Below are 26,725 nucleotides of genomic sequence, written 5' to 3'. Positions count from 1 at the left end.
CCCCCCCCCCCCCCCCCCCCCTTCGACGAGGCGACTGTACTACACGGCAGATTATATACCCAGCCAGTTCAAGGCATAGCCAGTACCTCTAGAAGCGCCGTCTTTTGCGCAATCGCAACACAGTCGCCCGCCATGGATCACTCGCAATACAAGTATGGGGCCATGTCCAACCTTGTCCTGTCGGCGGACAGGCGCACACTCCCTCGTCGCGACAATGAGCCCACCGGAGAGCCAGAGACGCTCGCTGGCAAGATCAATGTGAAGGAGATGGGTACTCGTGCCGGTCGTACACCCGCCACGCTGCCGCAGAAGCCCGAACAAACGTTGAATAAGAATGAATTGCAACAACAGCGCAAGCGTAAAAGGGATGATAATGTGGCAATGGGTGCACGGAGAGGATATACCAGTGTCTTGGACGCGACGGAAGATCTTGAAGGGTTGACCTACCGTCCGCGAACGAAGGAGACCAGGGAGACCTACGAATTGATCCTGTCGTTCGTGCAAGGAGTCTTGGGCGATCAATCCCAGGATATCGTAAGATCAGCTGGTGATGCAATCTTGGAGATCTTGAAGAGCGGTGCGCTCAAGGACTTTGATCGCAAGAAGGAGGTCGAAAGCATCCTAGGTGACACCTTGTCTAGCGAGAAGTTTGCGCAGTTGATTGGGTTGGGCAAGAAGATCACCGACTACGGAAATGACGAGGAAGGCAAGACCAGAGGAGAGGATGGTGAGCTGAGAGAAGGAGAAATTGACGATGACATGGGTGTTGCGGTGGTCTTTGACGAGGAGGAAGACGCGGAGGACGATGAGGACGAGGACAGCTACAACGAGGTCCGCGACATTTCGGACGACGAAGACGGTATTGAGGGAGCAGCACCCGCCGAGGGTGAGGATGGTCAGGGTGAAGACGACATGGCCATGATCGGACGACCAGCCGCAAAGAAGGCTAAGAAGTCCGCTGACAACTCTGAGAAGCACATGGTAGCTGCACAAGACATCGACGCTTTTTGGCTCCAGCGAACAGTCGCGACCTACTACCCCGACCCTCAAGAGGTCCAAGAAAAGACGTCTGCCATCATGCGTTTCCTCGAATCAGATATCGCTCTTGGTCAGCTTGAAAACGAGCTCATGGATTTGATCGACTACGACAACGACAAGTTTGATCTCGTGCGACTATTGACACGAAACCGCGAGAAGGTTGTTTGGTGCACGAAGCTTGCTAGGGCGGAGGATGCTGAGACCAAGAAGGGCGTCGAGGGTGAAATCCAGGAGAAGGGACTTGGATGGATCTTGAAGGAAGTACGGGGTGAGACCAAGACTGTGTCGGATTCCATGGATGTCGACGCGCCTGTGGCTGACGGGCAGGAGATGAAGCCCACCGTGGTGGAGCCGGTGGCACTCGTTCCCAAACAGCTCATTGACCTGGACAGTTTGGTCTTCACGGAAGGCAACCACTTGATGGCAAACAAGAAGGTCAAACTTCCGGACGGTTCGTTCAAGAAATCCAAAAAGGGATACGAGGAGGTTCATGTTCCAGCACCCAAGCAGCGCCCTCTGGACCCCGGAGAGAGGCTTGTACCGATTACTGAGATGCCTGAGTGGACTCATGCAGCATTCAAGGGCGCAAAGACCCTGAACAGGATCCAGAGTAGGCTCTACCCCGCCTGTTTTGGTGAGGACGAGAATGTCTTGCTTTGTGCACCTACTGGTGCAGGTAAGACGAACGTTGCTATGTTGTGTATTCTCAATGAGCTCCGCAAGTACCGTGATGAGGGCACTGGAGCTATCAGGACGGACGACTTCAAGATCGTCTACATTGCTCCTCTGAAGGCGTTGGTTCAGGAAATGGTTGGCAACTTCTCTAGCCGCTTGGAGCCTTACGGAATCACGGTGGCTGAGTTGACTGGTGATCGCCAGTTGACCAAGCAGCAGATTGCTGAGACTCAGATTATCGTTACGACGCCTGAAAAGTGGGATGTCATCACGCGTAAAGCGACTGACACGAGTTACACCAACTTGGTTCGTCTGATCATCATTGACGAAATTCACTTGTTGCACGATGAGCGTGGTCCTGTACTGGAGAGCATCGTCGGCAGAACCATCCGCAGGGTCGAGCAAACTCTTGAGCCGGTCCGTTTGGTGGGTTTGTCTGCTACATTGCCCAACTACGCTGATGTTGCTACCTTCCTCCGCGTTGACCCTAAGAAGGGGTTGTTCTACTTTGACTCTACCTACCGTCCTTGTCCGCTCAAGCAGGAGTTCATCGGAATCACCGAGAAGAAGGCCATTAAGCGTCTGCAGACCATGAACGAGGTCACTTACGAGAAGGTTATGGAGAATGCCGGGAAGAACCAGATGCTCATTTTCGTGCACTCTCGTAAGGAGACCGCAAAGACCGCCAAGTTCTTGAAGGACAAAGCCCTCGAGGAGGAGACCATCACCCAGATCCTTCGTAGTGATGCGGCTAGTCGCGAAATCTTGCAGACTGAAGCCGACTCGTGCAAGGATGCAGCATTGAAGGAGCTCATGCCCTACGGTTTCGGTATCCATCACGCTGGTATGACCCGTGCTGACCGTACCGCCGCCGAAGAGTTGTTCGCCGCTGGTTACCTCCAGGTCTTGGTGTGTACTGCAACTCTCGCTTGGGGTGTCAACTTGCCTGCGCATACTGTCATCATCAAGGGAACTCAGATCTACTCGCCTGACAAGGGTCGATGGACGGAGTTGTCTCCGCAGGATGTGTTGCAGATGCTTGGACGTGCTGGTCGACCGCAATACGACACTTTTGGTGAAGGTATTATCATCACTTCGCACAACGAGCTCCAGTACTACCTTAGTTTGTTGAACCAGCAGTTGCCCATTGAGTCTCAGCTCATGAGCAAGCTTGCAGACAACCTGAACGCCGAGATTGTTTTGGGTACTGTTCGCAACCGCGAGGAGGCTGTGCAGTGGTTGGGTTACTCGTACTTGTACGTCCGTATGTTGCGATCGCCGGCTCTTTACTCTGTCGGAGCCGACTACGCCGATGACACATACCTCGAGCAGAAGCGTGTTGATCTGATTCACTCGGCTGCCACCGTGTTGGCAAAGAGTAATCTCATCAAGTATGATTTGAAGACGGGTCGCTTGCAATCCACCGAGCTTGGGCGTATTGCATCACATTACTACATCACTCATGACTCGATGGCTACATACAACCAGCACCTTAAGCCTACTCTTGGTCAGATCGAGTTGTTCAGAGTTTTTGCACTCTCTGGCGAATTCAAGTACATCCCTGTGCGTGAAGAAGAAAAGCTTGAGTTGAGCAAGTTGTTGGAGCGTGTTCCGGTTCCTGTCAAAGAGAACATTGAAGAGCCTTCGGCCAAGATCAATGTTCTTCTTCAGTCCTACATTTCCAGGCTCAAGCTTGATGGTTTCGCTTTGGTCTCTGATATGGTGTACGTTACTCAGTCTGCCGGACGTATCTTGCGAGCCATTTTCGAGATCTGTCTCAAGCGCGGCTGGTCGGCCGTTGCTAAGCAGGCTCTTGACATGTGCAAGATGGTTGAGAAGCGCATGTGGCCTACAATGACACCGCTCCGTCAGTTCACCATTTGTCCGGTTGATGTCATTCGCAAGGTTGAGAGGAAAGACCTCCCCTGGGGTCGCTACTTTGACTTTGACCCACCTGAGCTTGGTGAACTGATTGGCATTCCGAAGGCTGGAAAGCTCGTTCATCAGCTTGTCCATCAATTCCCCAAGCTGGAGTTGTCCGCCCAGGTTCAGCCTATCACGCGATCTTTGCTGAACGTTGAGCTGACGATTACTCCGGACTTTGAGTGGAATGATGCTATTCACGGCAATGCAGAAGCTTTCTGGGTTATCGTCGAAGATGTTGATGGTGAGGAGATTCTTTTCCACGAGTCCTTTATCCTTCGGAAGAAGTATGCGCAGGACGACCATATCGTGACGTTCAGCGTTGCTGTGGTGGAGCCCCTGCCACCGAACTACTTCATCACCGTGGTATCTGACCGATGGATGCACTCGGAGACCAAGCTTGCAGTGTCCTTCAAGCACTTGATTCTCCCTGACAAGTTCCCTGCGCACACTCCCTTGCTTGATTTGCAGCCTCTGCCTGTGTCGGCTTTGCGCAATGCCGAGTTTGTGGCACTTTACGGTTCTTGGTTGAAGACCTTTAACAAGATCCAGACTCAGGTGTTCAACACGTTATACACAACTGATGACAACGTCTTCATCGGTGCGCCCACCGGCTCTGGAAAGACCGTTTGTGCAGAGTTTGCTATCCTGAGATTATGGTCTCAGCAAGATGCTGGCAAAACTGTGTATGTCGCACCTATGCAAGAGATTGTCGACCAGAGACTTGAGGAGTGGCAAGACAAGTTCGCAAACATCGCGGGTGGCAGAGAAGTAGTCGCTCTCACCGGTGAGCTCAGTGCCGACTTGAAGCTGATCGAGAGGGGTGATCTGATTCTCGCTACACCTGAACAATGGGACGTCATCTCGCGAAGGTGGAAGCAGAGAAAGAATGTGCAAGCTGTCTCTCTCTTCATCGCTGACGAGATGCAGCTCATTGGCGGACAAGGTGGACCGACGTACGAAGTGGTGTGTTCACGCATGCGTTACATCGCAGCGCAGTTGGAGAAGAAGATTCGTATCATCGGACTCAGCGTGCCTCTGGCAAGTGCTCGCGACCTTGGAGAATGGATTGGAGCGACATCCCATACGGTGTATAACTTCGCACCTGTCGACCGTCCTACGCCGTTGGAAATCCACATTCAGTCGTTCAGCATTCCGCATTTCCCATCTATGATGTTTGCCATGACGAAGCCAACGTACCTTGCCATCACTAACATGGCTGGGAGCGAGCCCGCGATCGTCTTCTTGCCGAGCAGGAAGCAATCCCGTCAGACAGCGTTGGATCTTTTGATGTACTGTGTCGCCAATGGCGATGAGGATCGCTTTTTAGCAGCTGACCTGAAGGACATCCTTCCCCATCTTGAGCGTTTGCAGGACAAGGCTCTTGCTGAGAGTTTGACGCACGGTATTGGGTTTTACCATGAAGCATTGTCAAAAGGTGACAAGAACATTGTGCAGGACCTCTTCAGCTCCGGCGCTGTTCAAGTTCTTCTTGTATCGCGTGATGCGTGCTGGTCGTTGAAGCCCACTGCCCATCTTGTTGTTATCATGGGCACGCAATTCTTCGAAGGCAAGGAACATCGCTACATCGATTACCCTGTCAGCGACATCTTGCAAATGATGGGTCGTGCCAGTCGTCCGCAGGAGGATGATTTGGGCCGTGCGGTGCTCATGACACCAGCTCATAAGAAGGACTACTACCGCAAATTCTTGAACGAGGCTTTGCCTTTGGAGAGTTACTTGCACATGTATCTGCACGACGCGTTTGTTGCGGAAACTACTACGAAGACGATTGAGAACAAGCAAGATGCCGTCGACTGGCTGACTTGGACGCTCTTCTATCGCCGTCTTGTGCGCAATCCTTCGTTCTACGGTTTGCAGGATACTTCTCACCAGGCTCTCAGCGACTTCATGAGCGATCTGGTTGAGACGACCGTTACGGAATTGGTCGACGCCAAGGTCGTTGCTTTGGAAGACGATGATATGACTATCGAGCCACTTAACCTTGGTATGATCAGCGCTTACTACAACATCACTTATGTTACGATGCAGACATTTGCTCTCAGTTTGACGGAAAAGACCAAGCTGAAGGGCCTGCTCGAGATCGTTACCTCCGCGGCGGAGTTCGAAACAATCCCCATTCGTCACCATGAAGACATTGTCCTTCGCCGTATCTACGACCGTGTCCCAGTGAAGGTCACTGCTCCTAACTATGAGCAGCCGCAGTTTAAAGCATTCGTTTTGCTGCAGGCTCACTTCTCCAGATTGCAGTTGCCCGCAGATCTTGCAACTGACCAGCAGCTTGTGCTTTCGAAGGTATTGAACCTCCTGAGCTCCTGCGTTGATGTCGTTTCGTCAGAGGGTTACTTGACCGCGGCTACCAACGCCATGGAGCTTTCCCAAATGTGTGTTCAAGCTATGTGGGATCGCGACAGCCCGTTGAAGCAGATTCCTTACTTTACCAACGATGTCATTGACAGGTGCAAGACTGCTGGCGTGGAGTCCGTTTTCGACCTTATGGACCTCGAAGACGACGAGCGTAATAACCTCTTGCACATGAATCCGCGTCAGCTCGGTCAAGTTGCGTCATTTGTCAACAAGTATCCTGGCATAGATGTATCGTTCGAGGTCGAGGATCCTGAGGATATCACCACGGGTACAGCAACTATCATCAAAGTCAATCTTGAGCGCGAAGTCGATGAAGACGAGGAGGTGGATACCACAGTGCATGCTCCGTTCTATCCTGGCAAGAAGATGGAGAACTGGTGGATTGTCATTGGTGATCCGGCTACGAAGCAGTTGCTCAGCATCAAGCGTGTCACACTCGCCAAGAGATTATCGGTCCGCCTTGACTTTGTTGTGCCTACACCAGGCAAGCACTCTTACAAGCTTATGTTCTTTAGTGATAGTTATGTCGGTTGTGATCAGGAGCTTGCAGTCGATTTCGAGGCGGCCCAAGGAGAGGAAGAAGACGAGGACGAAGAGATGGAGGAGTAAAATGATTTGGTACGATTAGGTTTACCCGGTCATGGAAAGGCATATTTGCATATTTAGGATACACCATCAGGGCATAAATCGAAATTCCCGCGTTCGCGTCTGAGCATCAGCGTCTACAATTGATCATATTATCGATCCGCGACTGCCACCGATCCTAACCTCAGAGTGTAGCTACAATCGTGCATATACTCAAATCTTGCTCAGATCAGCATGCCAATTCCATTACTAGAGCTTCGAGGCAGTCGCTGGACACGCTCCCTCATCTTTGATCACGGGTAACGTGTTTTCTCTTGCGGCTTCTGCCGTCACCTACGGTTTGACGTACGCCGTGGGAAATTGGCGATGTCCGCACAGTGGAGCTCGTGGATTGAGGCTGCGTTTGTCATTCTAACTCCATCGTACCGTTGCATCTCCTATCGTATACGTCTAGCTTTTATTTGTGACCGACGACGTTCTTCGGCTGGTAGCACTCTTCAAGATATGCTTTGTCTTCTTCGCTAAGCTTGACGCTCAAGGCACCAAGCGCATCATCAATCTGGCTCTCCTTCTTGACTCCAACAATTGGTGCGGTGACACCCTGCTTGGACAGGTTCCAAGCCGTGGCGATTTGTGCCATGGAAACGTCCTTCTTCTCAGCCAGCTCCTGAACGCGGCGTACAGTTTCGGCGTCTGAGTTGCGTAACTTCTTGGTCTCCGGATCGACGAGTATTTGCATGGTAGGGTCCGTCTCAGTTCGGGTAGTTGTTGCAGATGGAGGACGAGCGAGGAAGCCACGGGCGATGGGTGACCAGTTGACTACACCTACGCCAGTGGCCTTGCACATCGGGATCATCTCGCGCTCTTCCTCTCTGTAAAGGAGGTTGTAGAAGTTCTGCATCGACACAAACCTGGTCCATCCATTCTTCTCGGCAACCTGCTGCATCTGCAAGAATTCCCATGCGTACATGGACGAAGCACCGATGTAGTGGACCTTCCCTGACTTGACCAGGTCGTGCAAAGCCTCCATGGTCTCCTCAATGGGTGTGTTAGGATCACGTCGGTGGATCTGCAGGAGATCGATGTAGTCGGTGCCCATGCGCTTTAGGCTGGCGTCGACGGCGGCGAAGATGGCTTTGCGGCTGAGGCCGTACTGGTTGATGAGACCAAGTTGATCGGGGTCGACACCGCCAGACATGACATTCTGCGAGACGTCTTCTTTTGAGACAGGGAAGAAGCACTTTGTCATGATGACGAGGGAGTCGCGAGGAAGGTTGTATTGCTTGATCGCCTTACCGATAATACGCTCTGACTCGCCGTTGGAGTAAGTGTTTGCAGTATCCCATGTCGTGATACCCTTGTCGTAGGCGTACTTGAGCAGACTGCGCGAAAGTTATGAGGGGATGATCTGGAGAGCAGCGAGAACGACATACGGCAGAGCTTCCTTCTCGTCGAGAACCCAGTCCTGCCACTTGGAGCTTCCAAAACCCTGTAGCGTACGCTGTCAGTACAATGTCCTCCTCATATGAGCAATAAACACACGCACCATACATCCGAGGATGATTTTGCTGACCTTCAAGCCAGACTTGCCGAGGCTATTGAGCCGTGTTAGCACGATAAGAGAAGCAAGTCGAGGGATATTTACTAAGTATATTCCATCTTCTGTTCGTCCGAGTTCGCCATCTTGGTATCGATCGACCTGTGAAATGCAAATATCGTAAAGTTCGAGCGTTCGTACGGTCCTCGGCAATTGTTGCCGGTATGACGTACTCCACGGGAGTTATGAAAAATTCTTTACATGGATCATAAGCTGTATATTCTTGAGAAATATGGAATTTCTTCTTGTAACATGTGCAAAACATCCCACGTTCATCCACCTCAAAAGTCCCTCTGCACAGTGATCACCTCCCACCACATCTTCCAATCGCAAGCAAACGAGTAGAAAGGGTACTGAGCCCTCGTTAGTCGTGTCGTCGAACTCGGATGGACCACATACTTTGAACGTCGCCGGTCTGTTTTTCTCGACGAAGAAATGACCGATCCAAGCCCAGAGGTACCCTTGTATTAAACCACCGGCAGCAAGCTTCCACATTTGATTACTCGACATCTCCCAACCTGCAACCCTTGACCATGCCAATAGCAGTCTCATCAAGGTGAACAGGCCCAATGTGGTTCCTTTCGCCGGTCAGTATGCTTCCAGTCGGTAAGAAAGATCAAACTCACCAAGCATATGGAGTCTTCTCGTCGTCTTCTTTCCATGCTCGCCGAGATAGTAAGGATAGAAGTCGCTATGAACTGACAGTCAGTTCACGCAGCGGAAGCGATCGCATTGGGCCAACCCCACTCAAGAGACTTGTATCCTGTCTTGGACACAGGAAGAGCAATGTAGTTCGGATTCGCGATGGCCATCTCGTCGCGTATACGCTCGTCTATGGTCTATCCGTACACATCGGTTACCTGCCCTCTATAAATACTGGAAGTACTTGGCTCGCCAAGGGGAGTCAAGCCAATCGTATGATCACATTACGGTGCCGGATCAAGCCTATGTCCGGTCACTCACTGTTTCCCCGTTTGTATTGGATTCGTCGTGGCAGTAGGCGGGGTAGAACAAGACTTGAGACAAGGGATAGATAGCTACGGTATTCCGACTGCTTGCAAACGGGAAGTGTTACTCCGTTATCCTAGATTGCTAACAGTTGTACCGAGGTTGTTTTGTTCTGAGACGGCTGAACCCCAGGGCGGCTCAGACACTGCGTTATGTATTTACCGGTATTTGGAACGTGAAGGCGACCATGCCTCTTCTGCGAGATCGATCGCTGGCGAACGGTGACTTGGCCGAGGTAAACCTTACAGTCAGAAAAGGCATTGAACCTTGATAAGCTCGAGCTGTAACGTATCCAATAACAAACAGGCTGAAACACCTGGAGCCAGCCCCGCAGCTGGGGAGCATATAGACGAGCGTAATAACAGGTGATCCGGGGGTAAATTATCCAATTCAACGCTCCCTAATGAAAAAAGCGATTACGGAAAAACAAAACGGCAACCTATGAAAAGAAAAGGTGTATCATGACAAAGGGTAAATTGGCTGTGACCTGCCATTCGACTTTTTGCTGCTCCAAAGCAACCGATGTCGACCCTCGGTTGCTTTCCAAAAACGCCCTCCTTAATATACCTTCAAAGCTTAAACACCTTAGATAAGGTCAGCAACGTTGAGGGGCATCTCTTCGATCTGGGTAGAGTAGAACTGCTCGATGTCACGCATCATACGGGTGTCCTCAGAGGTGACGAAGTTGATAGCAACACCCTTCCTTCCGAAACGACCGCCACGACCGATACGGTGAATGTAGTTCTCGCGGTTGGCGGGCAAGTCGTAGTTGATGACCAAAGAGACCTGCTGAACGTCGATACCACGGGCAAGCAAGTCAGTGGTGATCAAAACACGGGAAGAACCGGAACGGAACTCCTTCATGATAACCTCACGCTGACCCTGCTCCATGTCACCGTGCATAGCGGAGACAGTGAAGTCACGGGAAGTGAGCTTCTCGGTAAGCCAGTCGACCTTTCTGCGGGTGTTGCAGAAGATGACGGCCTGAGTGATGGTAACGGTCTCGTACAAGTCGCAAAGGGTGTCGAGCTTCCAGTCCTCCTTCTCAACGGCGATGTAGAACTGCTTGATACCTTCGAGGGTAAGCTCGTCCTTCTTGACGAGAATGCGGACGGGCTCGCGCATGAACTTCTGGGTAACCTCCAAGACCTCCTGGGGCATGGTGGCGGAAAGAAGGACAGCTTGGGTGGTGGGGGGAAGAAGCTGGAAGATGTCGTAGATCTGGTCCTTGAAACCGCGGGACAACATCTCATCGGCCTCGTCGAGGACGAACATCTTCATGCTGTCGGTGCGGAGAGCACGACGCTGGATCATGTCGTGGACACGTCCGGGGGTACCGACGACGACATGGACACCGTCCTGGAGGGCCTTCATGTCGTCACGGACGTTGGTACCGCCGATACAGGCGTGGCACTCGACGTTGAGGTAGTCTCCGATAGCGACAACGACCTTCTGGATCTGCTGAGCCAACTCACGGGTAGGGGCCAAGATCAAAGCCTGGCACTGCTTGACGGAGATGTCGATGGACTGGAGGACAGAGATGGAGAAGGTAGCGGTCTTACCGGTACCGGACTGAGCCTGGGCGATGACATCGTGACCCTTGAGGACGGGGAGAATGGCACGCTGCTGAATGGCAGAGGGACGCTCGAAACCTGCAGGTAACCATTGTTAGACCTTGTACTGATGCGATTGACCTTGCTTCAGTTCGCCACCCAGTGTCATTGCGCAGAATGACGATTAAGCGAAGCCCTCCGAGCGATAAGAAAACGTACCGTAAGCGTAGATACCACGGAGAAGCTCAGACTTGAGATCCATGTTGTCGAAGTTGTCGACACTGTGAGCAGCATATCGTTAGCATTGTCGTGTCATTTTCAGAGCATTCATCCGAGCGTGCGGCAAAAGGGCCAGCAGGGCGTCAGAGCAGCGCGGAAAGAGCGGGAAAAACGTACACCTCCTCCCAGTTAGACTGGATCATACCCTCATCAACTTCCTGAAGTCCTTGGTCGGCCATATTGTACTGTTGTTTCGAGTGTTGCTGTGTACTTGGTAGGGAGAAAACGTCTGACTCTCGTTTCTTCGATCAATTGCGGGTCTTGCGCGGCTCAACCACCAAAAATTTTAGTCACGCCTAACATGCACGGGGCCACGCACGTAGACGGTAAACCTTAACGAATCTGACTATTCTCTAGAGGTGCTGGTCGAGGTCGTAGGCAGTCGTAGAACAGCTATACAACAAAAGAGTAGACGTCGGGGTTATGGACCCGCCCAAGAAGAGACAGAAGAGACACACCGAGACAACCCTCCTTCCAATACACCCTCTACGCATAAAGCCATCAGGCAATGCCCTGCTGGCAAAGACGAATGCTCGACCAGGAGGACTGGGATACATGAACACCATTCCAGACGAACTGCTCCTCGACATCCTGGCACATCTCGAAGCTAGGCACTTGCAGTTGTTGGGAGCGTGCAGTAAAGCGCTGTATGCATTCACTCGCTTTGATGAACTGTGGAAGACGTTGACGGTGGAGGAGAAGCCGGCACATGTCAAGCAGCAGTGGAGAGGAACTTGGAGAAGGACTTACCTGCAACTACCGGAGGAGAAGACTGCTCGGTTCAGCGTGCCGCATCTTTACTCTGATGTCCTATACCGGCCCTATTTTTGTTCGCAGGTTGATGTTTGTCAATTCATGAAGCACAATGCCAACACCATCGCTCGTCTGCCCAACATGACCTTGGATGAGTTCCACCACCAATGGACAAATACGCCGTTCATCCTCACTGAGCCCGTCAGCCAGTGGCCTGCGTACGAAAAGCAATGGGACCTGAAGAAGCTGGCGGAAGAGTATGCCGAAGTGGAATTCCGCGCTGAATGCGTCGATTGGCCGATGAAGACATACCTTCAGTATACCGAGAACAACGTGGACGAATCACCTCTATATCTCTTTGATCGCGACTTTGAGCGGAAAACGAAACTGAAGGAGGAATACATTCTACCCGATGTGTTCACGGAGGATTACTTTGCCGTCCTGGGAGATGAAAGACCTGATCATCGTTGGCTTATCGCTGGACCGCAGTCTTCTGGCTCGACGTTTCATAAGGACCCCAATTCGACTTCGGCATGGAATGCCGTACTGACAGGGAAGAAGTACTGGATCATATTTCCGCCAGACCAGTTACCACCAGGCGTCTACGTTTCGGAAGATCAAGCTGAGGTTACCTCGCCCGTATCGCTGGCAGAGTGGTTAACAGGGTTTCATCGTGAAGCAAGACGTGAGGCAGGGTGTTTAGAGGGTATCTGCGAGGCAGGAGAGATCATTCACGTACCGTCGCAATGGTGGCATCTTGTGATTAACCTGACTCCTTCCGTCGCACTGACTGGAAACTTCATCGCGAAGAACAATCTGAGAAAGGCTCTGAGGTTCATGAGGGATATGCCTGATCAGGTTAGCGGATTCAGGAAAGTGGAGGATCCTTACGCGTTGTTCGTGAAGAGAATGGAGCAGGAGCATCCGATAGAACTGAAGAACGCGTTGGAAGAGATGGAATGGGAAGATGAAGCGAAACGCAAGAAGGTCGAAGCAAAGGCATCAAGTGGCTGGACTTCTTTGACCGAGAACATTGGCGGGTTCTCCTTTGGCTTCGGTGGTGACGATGAAGGTCTCGAAGATGAAGAGTAACTATGGGGTATATTTTGATCTGTTCAGAGCTTAAACTCGTATCCACCCTGCCTGTCCTCGACCTTCACCTCCATTAATCCCTCCGCAATCTCCTTCCCATCAACCCTGATGCCAGCTTTCATCACATCACCGTGTACAACCGGTCCAACACCCTTAGGCGTACCCGTCAAAATAATATCGTTAGGCTCGAGCTTCATAATACCAGAGATATGCTCCAACAACCGAGGAATCCGGAAAAGCATGAGATTCGTGTTATCTTGCTGCTTGAGCTGGTCGTTGACGGTGAGCCAGAGCTCAGCGTTATGTGGATCAGGAATCTTTTCTTTGGGAATGAAATCGGAGATGGGCTGGAACGTGTCGAAGCCCTTCGCGGCGGCCCACGGGAGCCCCTTCTTTTTGTTTTGTTCTTGCATGTTACGGGCGGTCATGTCGATACCGACGGCGTAGCCCGCGATGGCATCATAGATCCGGTCCGTCTCGGATTCCCTGACGTCCTTGAGTTCCTTGCCCATGATGATCGCGAGCTCGACTTCGTAGTGGACTTTTACGCCGCGCGGGAGTAGGACAGGACCTTGGTTCTTGAAGAGGAGGGATGACATGGGTTTGACGAAGAAGAAGGGCTCGGTTGGTCGGACATTGTTGAGTTCTTTGATGTGGTCACTATTGTCCGGTGTTAGGAGGTACGATGCGGATCAGTGGGAGATGCGACTTACGCGTAGTTGCGACCGATACCAACGATCTTGCGAGAGTTGCGGGCAAATTGAGCAAAGCTGGACATTGTGATTGTAGAGATCGTATGGATCAACTGGTCAACGTATTCGCAATTGAGTGTGGTGTAGCACTGTACTCAAGCGGGGGTAATTCGGCTTCCTCGGCTAATGTGTGGGGAAACTGTACCGGCAGCGATGAAGTCCTCGGAGGATTGATGAAAACGAGAGTATTTACGAAGGACACATCAGTTGTATTGCTCAAGAATTACCCAACCATCAAAACGAAGACAAAAGGGCAAAGCCCGACGTGGGGGTCGAACCCACAACCTTGAGATTAAGAGTCTCACGCTCTACCGATTGAGCTAGCCAGGCTGATTGATGACAATAAGCCAGTCGCATTTATACAGAAGTCTTTAGCACTGCAAACAGGGTACATAACTTAATTGACGAACATGCACTCAGTCAACGTGAAACTTCCGCTGTTCTTCCACTCCTTGACAACCTTCACCCCAAGCGGGTTCATGAGCCTGTCCAGGTCAGCTGCGGTTCTCTCCCTGCTGTTACACATGTAAAGCATTTGAAGGTCGCTGCAAAAGGCAAAGGACTCGGAATAGTTTGGCAAAAGAGGCCTCGGTGCTGGTCCTTTTGTCAGGCTTGGGGGAACGACGCCAGCGATGATGAGGCGAGATTCAGTAGTCATTGCGTCCCTCAGGTTCTCCAGAATTTTCACGCAATCCTCGTCCGTCCAGTCGTGAATGATGTTCTGCAGATAGTAGACATCGGCACCCTTGACCGGTTGGGTTTTGAAGAAGTCGCACGGTTGGAACGTAACGCGAGAAATCAGATCTGGATGGTTGACGGTCCAGTGCTCTTCTGCTGCGCGCACTACAGGCTCCATGTCCTCAAGGACCAGCTGGATCTTGGAGTTTTCTTCCAGAAACAACCTGGACGTTTGTCCCAAGGAACCTCCAACGTCAACAATGACACCTCCGCTCATGTCTGCAAAAGGGAACGCCTTGGCTGCTGCAAACCCATCATACTCGGCATGGGCAGACATGGCTTTGGGAAAACGGTAAAAGGCATGTGGTTCATGTCTCTTCCAGTAATCAAAGACAGAGAGCTCGGTCCTCTTCGTGATTGCGAAAGGGCTTGCAGATAAAGCAAACGAATCTTTTAGATCGACTTTGGTAAGAGCCTCGTAAAGTCCACTGACTCCAACTGGGTTTACGTCCTCGAGACAATGACCTACCAAGGCTTGAGCTTCGTCAGAAGCAAGGAGAATGGAAACAGCATTGTTGGCATAGACGTCGTCTTCGACTTTGCAGAATATGAGATTGGAACAAAGCAATCTCATGATCCTCGTCAACTTATCTGGATTGATCCCCGTTGCGCCTGCCAGGTCCTTTGCCGAGACCTTCCCTGTTCCTAGAATTTTTGCAACGCCTTTTGCATTGACTACCTGCAGAGCATTGGTGATATGATAAGACAGTATCTTATCGCGAAGAACGGTTCGGGGATTCAGTGACGCTTGGAGCATGGTAGCGGCTCCGAAAATGGTTTTCTCGGCATTTCCGACCTCTTCTGAGAGGATGCGAGTAATACGAGGGTGAACCTCGGTCGAGTGGACGTCGACCATGGGGTCATTGTGTTCTGAACATTCCTTTTCGAGGACATTAATGGCATCGCCTATGTAGGCGTGAAGTTCCCTGAGCTGGATGAGTGGAGACATAGTGCTTGGCATATTGTAAATGTTCGATGGACAATTACTTTGGCCGACGCGTACGTAGCTATATGGCCTCAATCTATAACAGAGAGCTACATTCCCTCTTTAACCTGAGGGCATTTGGGAGTCAGCCGAAGTCGGACCGACCCCTCATCCCGTCATATGACCGCTGGGATGGTAGATGCGGAGAAAAGTCGTACCGTCCATCATGCAACATGAAAGTGACACGTCGATGAATCATTGCCGAGGCATTTGAAAGGCCTTGTTTATTCAGCTCTGGGAGATATTTCAAGAAGATAGCGCAGCTGGAGGGGATTGGCCGCTCCTGTCTTGTCCTACACCGGCCGAACTTGCGTGTTAATTTTCTCACGCACCAAAGAGCTTCAAGTTCGACCATGCCAAAAAATATGTTCATTTGCTATGCAATACTTGTGATCGGTCTTTTAAGAATACGAGTGTCAACGACAGCGTTTCAGTTAGCTCTACGTACAGTCTCGCGTTTCCATCTCAATTATCGTACATTACTCCTCAACCAAATATCGACTGTTCTACATCAGCGACCTCCTCTTCATGGTAGTAGAGGCAGCAGTGATATTTCCACAATCGGGAGTCTGCAAGAGATCTCCATACTGATTAGCGGTCCACAGAATCACACCGTTCGTCCACCCAAAACCCACAGCAACAGTGTATTCTCCACCACCTCCAGCAGCATCAATATCCGAGGCGTTGAACTTCTCAAAGATGTTTCCCGTAGCACTCTCACCAGGAAGCTGAGGAAGAACATTGGGAACAGACCCACCGGTGGCGTACCAAGAGCAGAAGGCAGAGTCCATGTAGCGCTGAGCAATTTCGATGGTGAGATTGCGAGCGAAGGTGGCATTAGACTCGCGGATGAGGCCTTCCATGAGGAGATACTGAAGAGGAGGCCAAACGTTGGGGAAATCCCACTGCAAGCCAGTTGTGATATCAGAGGTCGCAACACCTCCGGGGTACTCAGTCAAGTCGTGCAAGACGGGCTCCCAGATCTCCTCGATGATGGAGGTGTTGGCATGTGTCCATTCGGGAGCAGCTCCGGCCCAGAATGGCAAGTAATTAGCCGGAGTGAATTCCTTGTTGCGCGCATTGCTTGTAAGGTTGAAATCGTAGAAAGAGTAGTTCCCAGCGTCCCACAAGAGATCCTGCATGGCAATCTTGCGCTCTTGAGCGGCATGAGTGTAGAACTGGGATTGCTTGACGGCGGATGTGGTAGCGTTCGTCGTAATGTTTCTGACTTCAATGGAGGAGTTGGCAGTGGTGTTGGAAGCGATCATGCTCCAGAAACGAGCGAGTTCAACCTCATTGTAGTAGAGGATCGAGTTCAAGTCGACAGGAACGATATTGCGCGTGTTAAGCGTGCGAAGGATGTAGTCGTTAGGAGCGTTGCCATTGTCAGCGAGAGCCGACTGCTTCAGCCAACGGCTTGAGTAATCCCAACCAGTCTCTGCGCCAGTGGCGAGGTCACTGTACAGGCTTTCGATCTGCGATTGGGAGAGGTTGGTCCTGGCAGGGTAGACGGTCCCGTTAGCTCCGTAAAAGGAGGTATTGTGCGCAGTTTGGTAATCCTCGAGGTAGGATTCTGGGCGAGGCTGAGTGTTGTTGACGTAGTAGCGGTTCAAGTGCCTCGTGGTATTGGAGTAGGGCGACTGAATGCGGACGGTGGTGTTCTTCATCCAGAACTGGTACTCCAAATCAAGGGTAGGCAAAGCCCGCTCTAAGAAGGAAACGTCGCCGGTGGTGTCGACATAGCGACGGACCATTTGGGTGAGGAATGGCGGCTGGGATCGGTTCAAGTAGTAGATACGACCTCCATTAGGCATAAAGCCGAACTGATCAACGAGATCAAGGAAGTTGAGGATGATGTTCGACGCGATATCGTAAAGCTCGGAGAGTAGGAGACCTTCGATAATGAAGAAGGAATCCCAATAATAATACTCACGGAAACGACCACCAGCAACAACAAAAGTGCGATTAACCGGGATGAAAGAGCTGACGCAGCCATCACAGAGGACATCATCACCGACGTATCTCCGAGCCAACTGAGGCCAGTAGCCGTTGACCGCTGAAGCGAAGCCCTTGACGACGGTATCATTGATGCCTCTCAAGAAGGCAGGGTTGGCAGGAGCGGAAATATTGACAGCCTCGATCTCCGTTCCAGGCTGACCAAAGTAGGTGTCCAAGAACTGAGAAAGAGTGTCGTTGCCCTCAAAAGGCAAGGTGAGGTTGGCCCAGGCAGCGAGAACCTCATCGAGAGGGCGGATGGTGGGGAGATCAACGAATGTCTTGGAATCGTCAAATGGTTGCGCGAGCTGAATGTTCTGCAAAATCTCACCAGGACAGTAAATTGGAGAGTCGCAGTAGGCGTGCGAGTTTGACTGAGCGTTCACCGACTGCACCTGCCCGAGAGCAGAAACCAGAACAGTAAACGCACCGGCGAAAAACGACTGATGCATCACGACTTGAGAAACGAGAGAATCAGATTGAAATGACAGCCATTGCGATCAACGGGAACCATGACTTATAAAAACTTCTTCCATTAAAATAAAGATGATGAGTGCGGGGTTGTGGAGGGAAACTAACCGATCTTCCGCAAGTCATCGTCTGATGACGTTACGTCAGTGGTGGTGGCTATACCTTCCTACTCTAAAACTTCAGTCGTACCCATGACAGGATCTACATAGCCTCACTCCGGGCTCGTAACCGCAACCGCAACGGTCGGTTTGATGGTAAGATCCAAGCCTGTAACGGCCTTGATCCCGTCAAGCACTCCGATGCAGCCGACAACGCCCATCCACCTTCACTCCTCATAGCTACCGGATGAATGTACATCGCTCGATGAAGGAGACCTACTACGGTGCCAGATACACTGAACACTGCATAGCGTCTTTATTAGCTCGCACCACACGTTTGAGGAAGGAAAACGCTGCCGTACCTATAGATCCGCAATCAGCGGCATCAGCAAAACCAACACCCGGTTGGTCGGAAAGGCAAAAGTACTCCTCTGTAAGGCGCATGTCCATGCGAGAGTACACGATGGCTCGGACGCTGTTCACCATACCGTGCGTATAGTGAGTGGATCTTGGCCACAAACATACTCGCTTCGATGGCTGCTGTAGTCTTATGAATGTCCCGTTCAATATCGTTGTGCTCGACTTCGTTCACAGGAGGATGAGCGCGACGTGCTTCCTCAGGAAGTTCAGTAAAGCCCAGTCCTCGATGCAACGTTGATAATTCTTCTTGCACTGACGGACGCCGGCCTTGGCAGAAGTGGCCTTGCCCATGTACAACCTTTTCGCATAAGATTTTAGTAATCCAACTGTTTCTGCCACGACGTGAGCACGGGAAGGCAAGTTGTCGTAATCCGGAGCATCTTTGACCAGTTCAGCAAATACAGTTTCAAGACGACGGATCTCGATGTTGATGTTGCAAGGGGACATGAGATCCGCTGCAGCCGGCTGCTGAACCGGTGCAAAGCCATCAACCTGGTGAACCTGGTCGGGAAGATTATAGCCACAGGCAACACGACTTGTCATGAGGCCGTAGTACTCTTTCTTCTCGCGATCCTCGAGCCAGCAACCAAAGCTACCTGCAAATTCGGGCATATCAACAGGACCAATCGACGAGCCACAAGTGATACGGTCACGCATCGCAGCATCGACTTGCGCGACCAGTTCTTCTTGATGTTAGGGCTGATAGAAGCGCAAGCAAAAGAAATCAATTGCCGACAGCACCATCATCCACGCTCTCCACCTCGAGCGTAGGAGTATCTTCCCCTACCATCAATCTTCCCTTAGTGATAACCATGCCTAAGCCGAGCAAATCGATCCCCTCGAGATGCTTCTCCACATCATCTTCTTGTGAAACAAGATAGATGACAGGCTCAGCAGTATGTTCGGATGCACCGCGCAGCTATAACATGATATTTAGCTAGCTATCGGGTATGATAGGAAAGGTAAAAGTGCTTGCGGACCCACGCCAACCAGGAGGAGCGAGTGCTTCGAAGCACCTGGAAAGAGTACTTTCGTCGCCAGTGAAAAATCTGCGGGTATGTGGAGTGAAACTTCCAGAAGTAGTACCGGATCTGATGCCGGCGACATGTCCGGGAATAGGAGTAGCCCGGCCGCGTACAGGTGAAGCATAACCCGAGCGAGTATGTCTGTCACACGATAGCTCACCGAGACGAGGGGGCAGGGGGGTTTAATGGACGAGAACGAAACGGCATATATGCAGACAAAAGAAGAGAAAAATAATTGAAGAGAATGGATCTGGTGTAGATGTTTCAAGGTTGTTTTGGTTGGCTGATTAGAGTGAGCACTAACTTTCGGGTTTCGCTAGGCGGTGCACTTGTAGCGTTGACCGTGAGGGAAAACCAAAACATGAGGTGTAGATTACCCTGACTCAAAAACAAGGCCCTTGTCCGTCTTCGAACCTTCCATCATGACAATGACGAAAGGATCAACGTCAACCTCAGTCGGCAGCTGACGATGCGAAGGGAAGTCATCTTGACAGCTGTCATCCGTTGCGATCGGAGTGCGAGATACTTCACTATAGAGCGGGCACAAAAGTGAAGGAGACCCCGTTCACATAGTAAAGCTAATAGCCGAGTCCCTGTGAGAGTTCAGGATGCCACCGTTCTTCAGCTCGCCTACAGGGAAGCACTGCATCCTGTACCATACGAATTGGTGAGCTTGTTATTGCGACCCTTAACATGATGTCTAACATCAAGTAGGTGCAACTATGCCAGATCATTCAACGTAAAGGACTTGCCTATCGACAGCGTCACCGATATATGCTATGCCTTCTTCAATCTGGCTCCGTCCATTGACAATGCAAATCTATGGGTTATCACCTCTGGTGATCGCTGGGCGGATTTCGAGAATCCTTTCATGGGGAAGGGCGCGCCACCGGAAAATACTTGGCAAAGTCCGCCGCAAGATCTGGGTAATCTAGGTCAATTTCGCAAACTGTTGGCGAGTGGTGCTCGTATCAATATTACGCTGAGCATTGGAGGCTGGACGTGGTCAAAGCATTTTTCCGAGGCTGTAAGAACGCACCAGGTGATTTCGACGTGCTTCCTCTCGATATGCAATTGCTGAAAAGATGACAGTCTCGCGACAGTCTGGCACAGAGCGTTATCAAGTTCTTCAAAGAATGGGACGTATTCAATGGGGTTAGTTTCGATTGGGAGTACGTCTCGAATAACGGCGTCAACTACGGGTATGTAAATCGTTATCATCCAATGAATCATCAGTGTTGACTCTCCTTTTACAGAGCAGATGGAAACGTTACCCATCCCAGTGACGCTGCCAACTTGCTTCTCTTCATAAAAAGGGTGAGAATCCTCTTCCACGATGAAGGCTGGCTGGATTATACCATTAGCCTCTGCTGTACACCTGCCCCCGAGAAGATCAAATTCAAAGTGGAAGAGTTCGTCGAGGTTCTTGATCAGTTTCATATCATGACATACGACTTCTCCGGTTCGTGGTCAAAGATTGCTGCTCATCAGTCTAATCTCTACAACTCGCAGTATTCTGCGTACTCGGTGGATACGGCCGTCAAGGAATACCTCGCACGCGGTGTTCCCGCTGCGAAAGTCTTCATTGGAGTACCGTTCTACTCGCGTGGATTTGTCACCCAGGGCTTGGGTTGTCCTTCCTCCGGAGCTTCTCCCGACACTTCCTGGGAAGCAGGTGTGGTGGACTACAAGAAGCTTCCACTCCCAGGTGCTGAGGAGTTGTGGGATGAAGAAGCACAAGCTGCATACTCTTATGATAAGAACCGCAAAGTTCTAAACACTTATGACGATCCGCGGGCTGTTCAAGAGAAATGCGATTACGTGAAGAGGTTAGGATTGGGGGGATTGATAGTGTGGGAATCCAGTGCCGACTTTTCCAGTGACCATGATCGCAGTCTGCTCAAGGTCATCAAACAAAGCCTGACGCACAAGAACCCTCGTGATAGTTCAGAGATCTCAATGCATGAAGTTGGCAAAGCATTGGAAGATTTGGAGGGAAAGAAGGAGGAACAACAACCGAAACGGGTAGCGGCGCCTAGCTTACCCAGCATGTCTACCTCGATTTACGGTGGCTACCCCCGCCGTGGCCTTCCAACACCTCCTGATACCTCCGCACCTAGCCTTCTTTCTCAAAAGACTCTGGACAGTCACGGCACACCTCCACCTGTTCCTCTTTCAACGAAGCCGAAAGAGATGAGCACGCCTGTCAAGCACGGTGCAAGTTCGGTTTCTTCACAAACTTCTGCTTCAACAGCAATTAGGGGCTCCTACAAAGCAGCGCCACCTTTGCCACCTCACCGTGTGGTTTACCGAATTCAGCCGACCTCGCGCCCCTCCTCGGTAAACGTTGAGTACCGCGGTTCAACCTATGAGTGTATGCTGGCTCACTCAGGATTGCCGAATTGGAACCCCGAAGATGCTAGCACTCTTTGGAAGAGGAGGACGTGAAGTCAGGAAAGGTGTCAAGGGTATGCGGATTCTGGGCTGGTCCCACCTTCGCGAACTTTGATGGATGTGCAGAAAATAAATGGTTTGGTATCGTGGGTTAGCCTAGCAGTTGCTTCATATGCAGTGATATTCTTCTTCATACTCCTCGTGCTCTCTCCTAGTTTCGTCTCTCATCTTCAAAACTTCCCTTGTGAGTCTATCTCGTTGTTCAAACATCTCATCCTTCACAGATCCATAAGCTTCGTGTGTTTGGTTTGCAGCTGTCTCGATCAGTTCAGGGCTCAAGTCTGGCGTTCCGGCCGATTTCCACACCGAACCGATGGCAGGCCCCAAATGTGTAAGAAAGTGCTTCAGACCGCCTCGTCCTCCACCCATATGGTAACTCCTAAACGGACCATCTAAGGAAAGTGTCAGGTGATGCGCAGCAGCCACGTCTGTGGTTAACATACCAATCGACCATCTTATGCCGAGACTAGAAGTTACGACCTTGTCGATATCTTCCGCAGAAACCACGCCTTGTTCGACAAGGTGAAGTGACTCTCGTAAGAGAAGAAACCTGAAGTAAACATGTCAGTGATGGTTCTCGCACGTAAGAGCCACTTCACATACGCAAGCCTATTTCCAATGAACCCTTCAGTCTCTTTCCTGACATACACTGGTTCGCGATCGCAGCCCTTGAAGAAGTCCATCAATGCCTCAACACGGCTTTCATCTCGGTGCTCGCCTGGAACAATCTCGACGAGCGGCAGAAGGTGAGGAGGGTTGAATGGATGTGCCACAATGAGTCTGGTAGGATCTTGCATGAACTTCGACTGGATGGTAGCTGTGATTGTTGACGTGGAGGAGATGAATGTTGCCTCTTTCGGTGCAACTTTCTCAATATTCGCCCATAAGGTTTGTTTGTACTCGATATTTTCAGGCCCCTGCAAAGTATACGTGAGCTAAGACATGGATCATTTGATACGGATGGTCTTACATTGTCTTGAATGAGCGACAGAGTCGGGTTCGCCGCTGCTTCTTCCAAGCGAAGTTCGTACATCACACGCCCGACAAGCACATTGCGGCGACTGTCAGACAATTCGGGCAGTAATGTTTTGAGCATCAATTGAAGCTCATCGTGTACAAAATCTTGTACGTCCTTGCGAATGTCGTAGATGTGAACAGAGTGACCGAAAGCGAGGAAGAGTGCGGCCCAGCTTGCACCAATCGTACCGGCACCGATAATCAAGATGTTTTTCGATTTGTCGGCCATCGTGGATTACAGACTTATCCTGTTTTGCTTGGGATCAGTTGTTGTTGTCGTCGGACGTTGTCTGCTGGGTTCTCCATCCTCTCTTCCTTCCCCGGCCCCAGCTGTCCTACGGTTAAGTACATCCGTGCGGGGAAAGGCAGCCATGCAGGCGCTATCACCACCTTGATACAATCGGGTTAAAGAAAATCCATATCTTATTCAAATGCTCACTAAGCTCCGAAAGCAATAGTAAGAGCTCCGTGCAACTTGCAGATGACACTGGCAATCCCTTCAGAACCCGCACCTGCAGCAACGTATAACGGAATAAAGTGCTCTTCTCTGGGATGAGCCATCCTGAACCCCGGCAGCTTGGTCACCATCTTGAGACGTTCATTCCTTTCCGTTGTCGTAGTCGACTCTTCCACTGCATCCACAATCGCCTTCTCAAATGCCTTGATCTCGGCTCTCGCCTTTTCAGGGTCCCACGCTGTAAAGTCACTGAACGTGTGAATGCTCAAACCCCCTGAAAGCACCAAGATTCCTTCGTCTCTCATCTTCTCAATAGCCTGTCCGATCTTGATGTGGCGCTGGGGGCTGAGCGATGAATCGATGGACACCTCCACTACAGGAACAGGAGCGGACTCGCCAAACATGATCTTGAACTGTGAGTGCAAACGGTGTCAGCATTGATCAGATACAAGAAATGTAGACAACTTACGGGTACAAAGACACCGTGGTCGAGGCCGCGAGCATTAGGGAGCGTCTTTGCAGGAATTTGACTCTGAATCTCCGGTCAGTCATCACCACTAGAAAGTGTGTGAAAGGGATCATACCGCATTCATAAGCTCAACAACCCTTTGCGCAACGTCAGACGAGCCCTTTGACTCAAATTTGATCTTGTACATCTCATCTGGAAATCCGTAGTAATCGTAATACAACTCGTTTGAGTCGTTGTCCATGACCTCGATGGCCTTGCTGGTCTCCCAGTGTGCTGAGAAGACCACAATAGCCTTCGGCGAGTACTTGCGCACGAGAGACTTTCCGAAATACTTCAAGAATTGGTAGTGTGGTCCGTCTCGGGCGCCAACCTTGATAGCGTCCGCCATGGGGTTACGAAGTCCCTTAGGATACAGGAGGAGAGGGCCTTTGTACTAGATGAGCATACATAGTCAAAAAACTGCAGCGGTCGCTACTTACTTCCGTGTGCAAAGAAGAACGCCGGAATCTTGCCTCCTGGGGAGTAAGGAGGAAGTGCCTCGAGGGAAGCTTTCCATTGCGCTTCGTGTGATGCGGTATTCATTTCGGTCCCGACACTATGGAGAGATCGAGCTTGATTCGTGACGGTGACGACTGGTTTGGATGCGCCCCGAACGGAAGTTGGGATTGATCGTGCGAGAAACGGTAGAATGATTGCGACGAAGCAGATCAGGAGGGCCCAAACAGGGCAGTGCCGTCTGATGAAGGGAAAAACTTCCACGATGGATGTAGCGGGTCGGCCAAAGCTTCCAAGGGTGCGACATCGGTCCTTGACCTATACATTGCTCGGCTGGCTTAGTAAGGCGTTCACGTAATACTGTAATCATCCCCTGTAGCGTTGACACCAGGGAGCCTCCCCAACAAAAGATACATAGCAACATCAGATATTTCCAATAAACACAAGATAGTCGAAGAAAAAACGTCACCGTACACTTCCCAGGTTTCTGTTGCAACGTCGTCACAGCGCGATCGAGCCGCTCCACCCAGCGCGCGTCTCCGGTTTCCGTCCCAGTCGCATCCAGAAACACAACTACCACTCCTGATCAGTGCATTCAATTGCAATCAACCAGTCGCTGTTCATACCAATCGCATATCTACTGTCGCCGTCTGATCATGTCTTCTACTCCGCCGCCCGCCGAGAAGGTCGAAGACGTTCCTGCCGCTGAGAACGCGCCTGCTGCTGAGGCAGCCGAGGTCGCCGACAAGGGCGCTGATGCTCCCATTGAAGAGTCATCTACGAAGGAGGATGAGCCCTTCAAGAAGACCGAGGATGTTCCTGCTGAGGAACCTGTGAAGGAGGACAAGTCCGAGGAGTCCGCCGCGGCAGCTGAGGAGAAGTCCGAGGAGAAAGCTGAAGAGCCCGCCACGGAAAAGAAGGAGGACGATAAGCCTGCGCCGGCCCAGGAAAAGGCGACCCCTGCGAAGCGGACGCCTGCTAAGAAGCAAAAGTCCGACGCGAACGACAGCGCGCATGAGGGCAACTACCAGCCTGGTGACGTTGTCATGGCCAAGATCAAGGGGTAAGTGAATACGCGCGTTCATCTCGTTTCAGCAAGTTCTAACAGCATCTAGTTTCCCCTGGTGGCCGGCAATGGTCGTTACCGAGGCTCATTGCATTCCCAGCGTCCTTAAGGACAAGCCGAGGGGGTCCAAGACTGTCTTCCCTACCATTTTCTTCCCCGTCACCAACAAGGAGTACTGCTGGCCCAACAAGTCCGAACTTAAGCCTCTTCCCAACTCTGAAATTGACAGCTTTGTCGACAATACTGGCAAAAAGCCTAAGGACATCCTCGCCGCATACAAGAGTGCCCGGAACCCCCCTTCGCTTGAAGAGCTTGAAGAAATCATCAAGAAGGCTAGTGTTGCTGCTACAGCTCCGGTCGAGGATGAGGACGAGGGAATGGAGGATGCTGAAGAAGCCGGCGAGGACTATGAAGAGGAGGAGGAGGGTGAGGTGAAGAAGAAGACCAAGGCCAAGGCCACTCCCAAGAAGAAGGCCCCGGCCAAGAAGGGAGAGGCTACTAAGAACAAGAGAAAGAGCGAGAGTGAAGTTGAAGACAGCGCCGACGAGGATGAAAAGAAGGTTGCGAAGACCCCTGCGAAGAAAGCCAAGACCTCCAACGGATCTGCCAAGAAGACAGCGTCGTCAAGAAAAGCTTCAGCTGCCTCAAAGGCTGCAGCTGCAGATGGTGATGACAATGAGGAGGAGGTCCCGCCTACTCCCACCACCCAGCCCTCTGCTCAGAGCATTGCCGACAAGCTTCAGAAGGATGTCCTATACCTCCGACACAAGCTCCAGAAAGCTATGCTTTCCAATGGTCAAGAACCCAATGACTCTGACATGGACGATGTTAAGGGATGGCTTGGTAAGCTCGAGGCTATCGGAAAAAACATGACCAGCGCTGTATTCAGCCACACCAAGGTTCACAAGGTCCTTCGACGCATCACCAAGCTCTCTGCCGTCCCCCGTGATGAAGATTTGAAGATTAGGGATGTTTGCCAGAACCTCCTTGATCAGTGGAAAGACATTATCCCCGGTGACTCGGACAAGAAGGAAGAGTCCGCTCCCGCTAATGAGTCCCAGGACAAGAAGGAGGAAAAGACGGAGCAGTCAGCTGAGCCTTCCGAAGGCGCGGAGAAGAAGGAGGAGTCTGCCAAGGAGGCGGCCGAATCGGGTGATGTCGACATGAAGGATGCTCCCGCCGCTCCTGCGGAGGAGGAGACCAAGATGGATGTGGTTATGCCAGCAGAGGAGGAGGCTGGTTCTACGGAGACTAAGGAAGGTGAGACTGCGCAAGCTTGAAAAGCAGCACGTCTGATTTGAATGGGTGTTGTTCTTGTATCACCGGTTATTGTTACCTGTGGTTGTATGACTATGGCTACATACTAGGTGGCGTTTTGCTGTTCATATTATC

At 51.3% G+C, this 26,725-nt stretch overlaps 13 protein-coding genes and 1 non-coding gene across 14 annotated transcripts; 4 read left to right on the top strand and 10 right to left on the bottom strand.

The window, feature by feature from the left end:
- Positions 1-20: 20 nt before the first annotated feature.
- SAICODRAFT_96195 (Sec63-domain-containing protein) lies at positions 21-6,738 on the top strand. The gene has a single exon (XM_019172034.1). It carries the CDS (start codon positions 133-135, stop codon positions 6,631-6,633), a length of 6,501 nt encoding a protein of 2,166 aa, XP_019022206.1. The 5' UTR covers positions 21-132; the 3' UTR covers positions 6,634-6,738.
- Positions 6,739-6,981: 243 nt separating this feature from the next.
- On the bottom strand, positions 6,982-8,286 carry SAICODRAFT_84018 (Aldo/keto reductase). The gene is made up of 4 exons (XM_019171343.1): positions 8,255-8,286; positions 8,156-8,204; positions 8,043-8,098; positions 6,982-7,991 (listed from the first exon to the last, which is right to left on the bottom strand). The coding sequence occupies exons 1-4, from the start codon at positions 8,266-8,268 to the stop codon at positions 7,067-7,069; spliced, it is 1,044 nt and encodes a 347-aa protein (XP_019022205.1). The 5' UTR covers positions 8,269-8,286; the 3' UTR covers positions 6,982-7,066.
- Positions 8,287-8,447: 161 nt separating this feature from the next.
- SAICODRAFT_31571 (uncharacterized protein) lies at positions 8,448-9,047 on the bottom strand. Its single transcript, XM_019167953.1, has 4 exons — positions 8,954-9,047; positions 8,833-8,897; positions 8,606-8,784; positions 8,448-8,559 (listed from the first exon to the last, which is right to left on the bottom strand). Exons 1-4 carry the CDS (start codon positions 9,016-9,018, stop codon positions 8,488-8,490), a joined length of 381 nt encoding a protein of 126 aa, XP_019022204.1. The 5' UTR covers positions 9,019-9,047; the 3' UTR covers positions 8,448-8,487.
- Positions 9,048-9,709: 662 nt separating this feature from the next.
- SAICODRAFT_96187 (DEAD/DEAH box helicase) lies at positions 9,710-11,246 on the bottom strand. Its single transcript, XM_019172033.1, has 3 exons — positions 11,164-11,246; positions 10,987-11,048; positions 9,710-10,866 (listed from the first exon to the last, which is right to left on the bottom strand). Exons 1-3 carry the CDS (start codon positions 11,223-11,225, stop codon positions 9,800-9,802), a joined length of 1,191 nt encoding a protein of 396 aa, XP_019022203.1. The 5' UTR covers positions 11,226-11,246; the 3' UTR covers positions 9,710-9,799.
- Positions 11,247-11,469: 223 nt separating this feature from the next.
- On the top strand, positions 11,470-12,891 carry SAICODRAFT_36748 (putative F-box and JmjC domain protein; the record flags this gene model as incomplete). The annotated part of the gene is made up of 1 exon (XM_019168522.1): positions 11,470-12,891. The coding sequence occupies one exon, from the start codon at positions 11,470-11,472 to the stop codon at positions 12,889-12,891; it is 1,422 nt and encodes a 473-aa protein (XP_019022202.1).
- Positions 12,892-12,914: 23 nt separating this feature from the next.
- On the bottom strand, positions 12,915-13,735 carry SAICODRAFT_96181 (uncharacterized protein; the record flags this gene model as incomplete). The annotated part of the gene is made up of 2 exons (XM_019172032.1): positions 13,605-13,735; positions 12,915-13,551 (listed from the first exon to the last, which is right to left on the bottom strand). Exons 1-2 carry the CDS (start codon positions 13,667-13,669, stop codon positions 12,915-12,917), a joined length of 702 nt encoding a protein of 233 aa, XP_019022201.1. The 5' UTR covers positions 13,670-13,735.
- A 165-nt stretch (positions 13,736-13,900) lies between these two features.
- On the bottom strand, positions 13,901-13,973 carry SAICODRAFT_t144. Its single transcript has one exon. It is a non-coding gene; the product is annotated as a tRNA-Lys (tRNA).
- Positions 13,951-15,337, bottom strand: SAICODRAFT_31570 (S-adenosyl-L-methionine-dependent methyltransferase). Its single transcript, XM_019167952.1, has one exon. The coding sequence runs from the start codon at positions 15,328-15,330 to the stop codon at positions 14,041-14,043; it is 1,290 nt and encodes a 429-aa protein (XP_019022200.1). The 5' UTR covers positions 15,331-15,337; the 3' UTR covers positions 13,951-14,040.
- A 270-nt stretch (positions 15,338-15,607) lies between these two features.
- Positions 15,608-18,021, bottom strand: SAICODRAFT_162700 (glycoside hydrolase). Its single transcript, XM_019165637.1, has 2 exons — positions 17,941-18,021; positions 15,608-17,887 (listed from the first exon to the last, which is right to left on the bottom strand). The coding sequence occupies exon 2, from the start codon at positions 17,811-17,813 to the stop codon at positions 15,873-15,875; it is 1,941 nt and encodes a 646-aa protein (XP_019022199.1). The 5' UTR covers positions 17,814-17,887; positions 17,941-18,021; the 3' UTR covers positions 15,608-15,872.
- A 497-nt stretch (positions 18,022-18,518) lies between these two features.
- On the bottom strand, positions 18,519-19,457 carry SAICODRAFT_27136 (uncharacterized protein; the record flags this gene model as incomplete). Its single annotated transcript, XM_019167005.1, has 3 exons — positions 18,519-19,033; positions 19,092-19,269; positions 19,335-19,457. The coding sequence occupies 3 exons, from the start codon at positions 19,455-19,457 to the stop codon at positions 18,519-18,521; spliced, it is 816 nt and encodes a 271-aa protein (XP_019022198.1).
- Positions 19,458-19,817: 360 nt separating this feature from the next.
- Positions 19,818-21,823, top strand: SAICODRAFT_72980 (uncharacterized protein; the record flags this gene model as incomplete). The annotated part of the gene is made up of 4 exons (XM_019170812.1): positions 19,818-20,042; positions 20,090-20,402; positions 20,468-20,577; positions 20,632-21,823. Exons 1-4 carry the CDS (start codon positions 19,984-19,986, stop codon positions 21,821-21,823), a joined length of 1,674 nt encoding a protein of 557 aa, XP_019022197.1. The 5' UTR covers positions 19,818-19,983.
- Positions 21,824-21,937: 114 nt separating this feature from the next.
- On the bottom strand, positions 21,938-23,075 carry SAICODRAFT_27134 (NAD(P)-binding protein; the record flags this gene model as incomplete). Its single annotated transcript, XM_019167004.1, has 4 exons — positions 21,938-22,221; positions 22,273-22,379; positions 22,433-22,746; positions 22,800-23,075. The coding sequence occupies 4 exons, from the start codon at positions 23,073-23,075 to the stop codon at positions 21,938-21,940; spliced, it is 981 nt and encodes a 326-aa protein (XP_019022196.1).
- A 172-nt stretch (positions 23,076-23,247) lies between these two features.
- SAICODRAFT_83998 (Extradiol aromatic ring-opening dioxygenase) lies at positions 23,248-24,489 on the bottom strand. Its single transcript, XM_019171342.1, has 4 exons — positions 24,252-24,489; positions 23,888-24,198; positions 23,773-23,835; positions 23,248-23,716 (listed from the first exon to the last, which is right to left on the bottom strand). The coding sequence occupies exons 1-4, from the start codon at positions 24,352-24,354 to the stop codon at positions 23,285-23,287; spliced, it is 909 nt and encodes a 302-aa protein (XP_019022195.1). The 5' UTR covers positions 24,355-24,489; the 3' UTR covers positions 23,248-23,284.
- Positions 24,490-24,923: 434 nt separating this feature from the next.
- SAICODRAFT_9404 (uncharacterized protein) lies at positions 24,924-26,613 on the top strand (the record flags this gene model as incomplete). Its single annotated transcript, XM_019171917.1, has 2 exons — positions 24,924-25,330; positions 25,383-26,613. The coding sequence occupies 2 exons, from the start codon at positions 24,924-24,926 to the stop codon at positions 26,611-26,613; spliced, it is 1,638 nt and encodes a 545-aa protein (XP_019022194.1).
- Positions 26,614-26,725: the final 112 nt, after the last annotated feature.

Source organism: Saitoella complicata (assembly GCF_001661265.1).
Source record: "Saitoella complicata NRRL Y-17804 unplaced genomic scaffold SAICOscaffold_22, whole genome shotgun sequence".
Classification (NCBI taxonomy): Eukaryota; Fungi; Ascomycota; class Saitoellomycetes; order Saitoellales; family Saitoellaceae; genus Saitoella; species Saitoella complicata.
The sequence above is the reverse complement of the archived record's forward strand: the minus strand, read 5'-3'. Positions and strand labels throughout refer to the sequence as shown.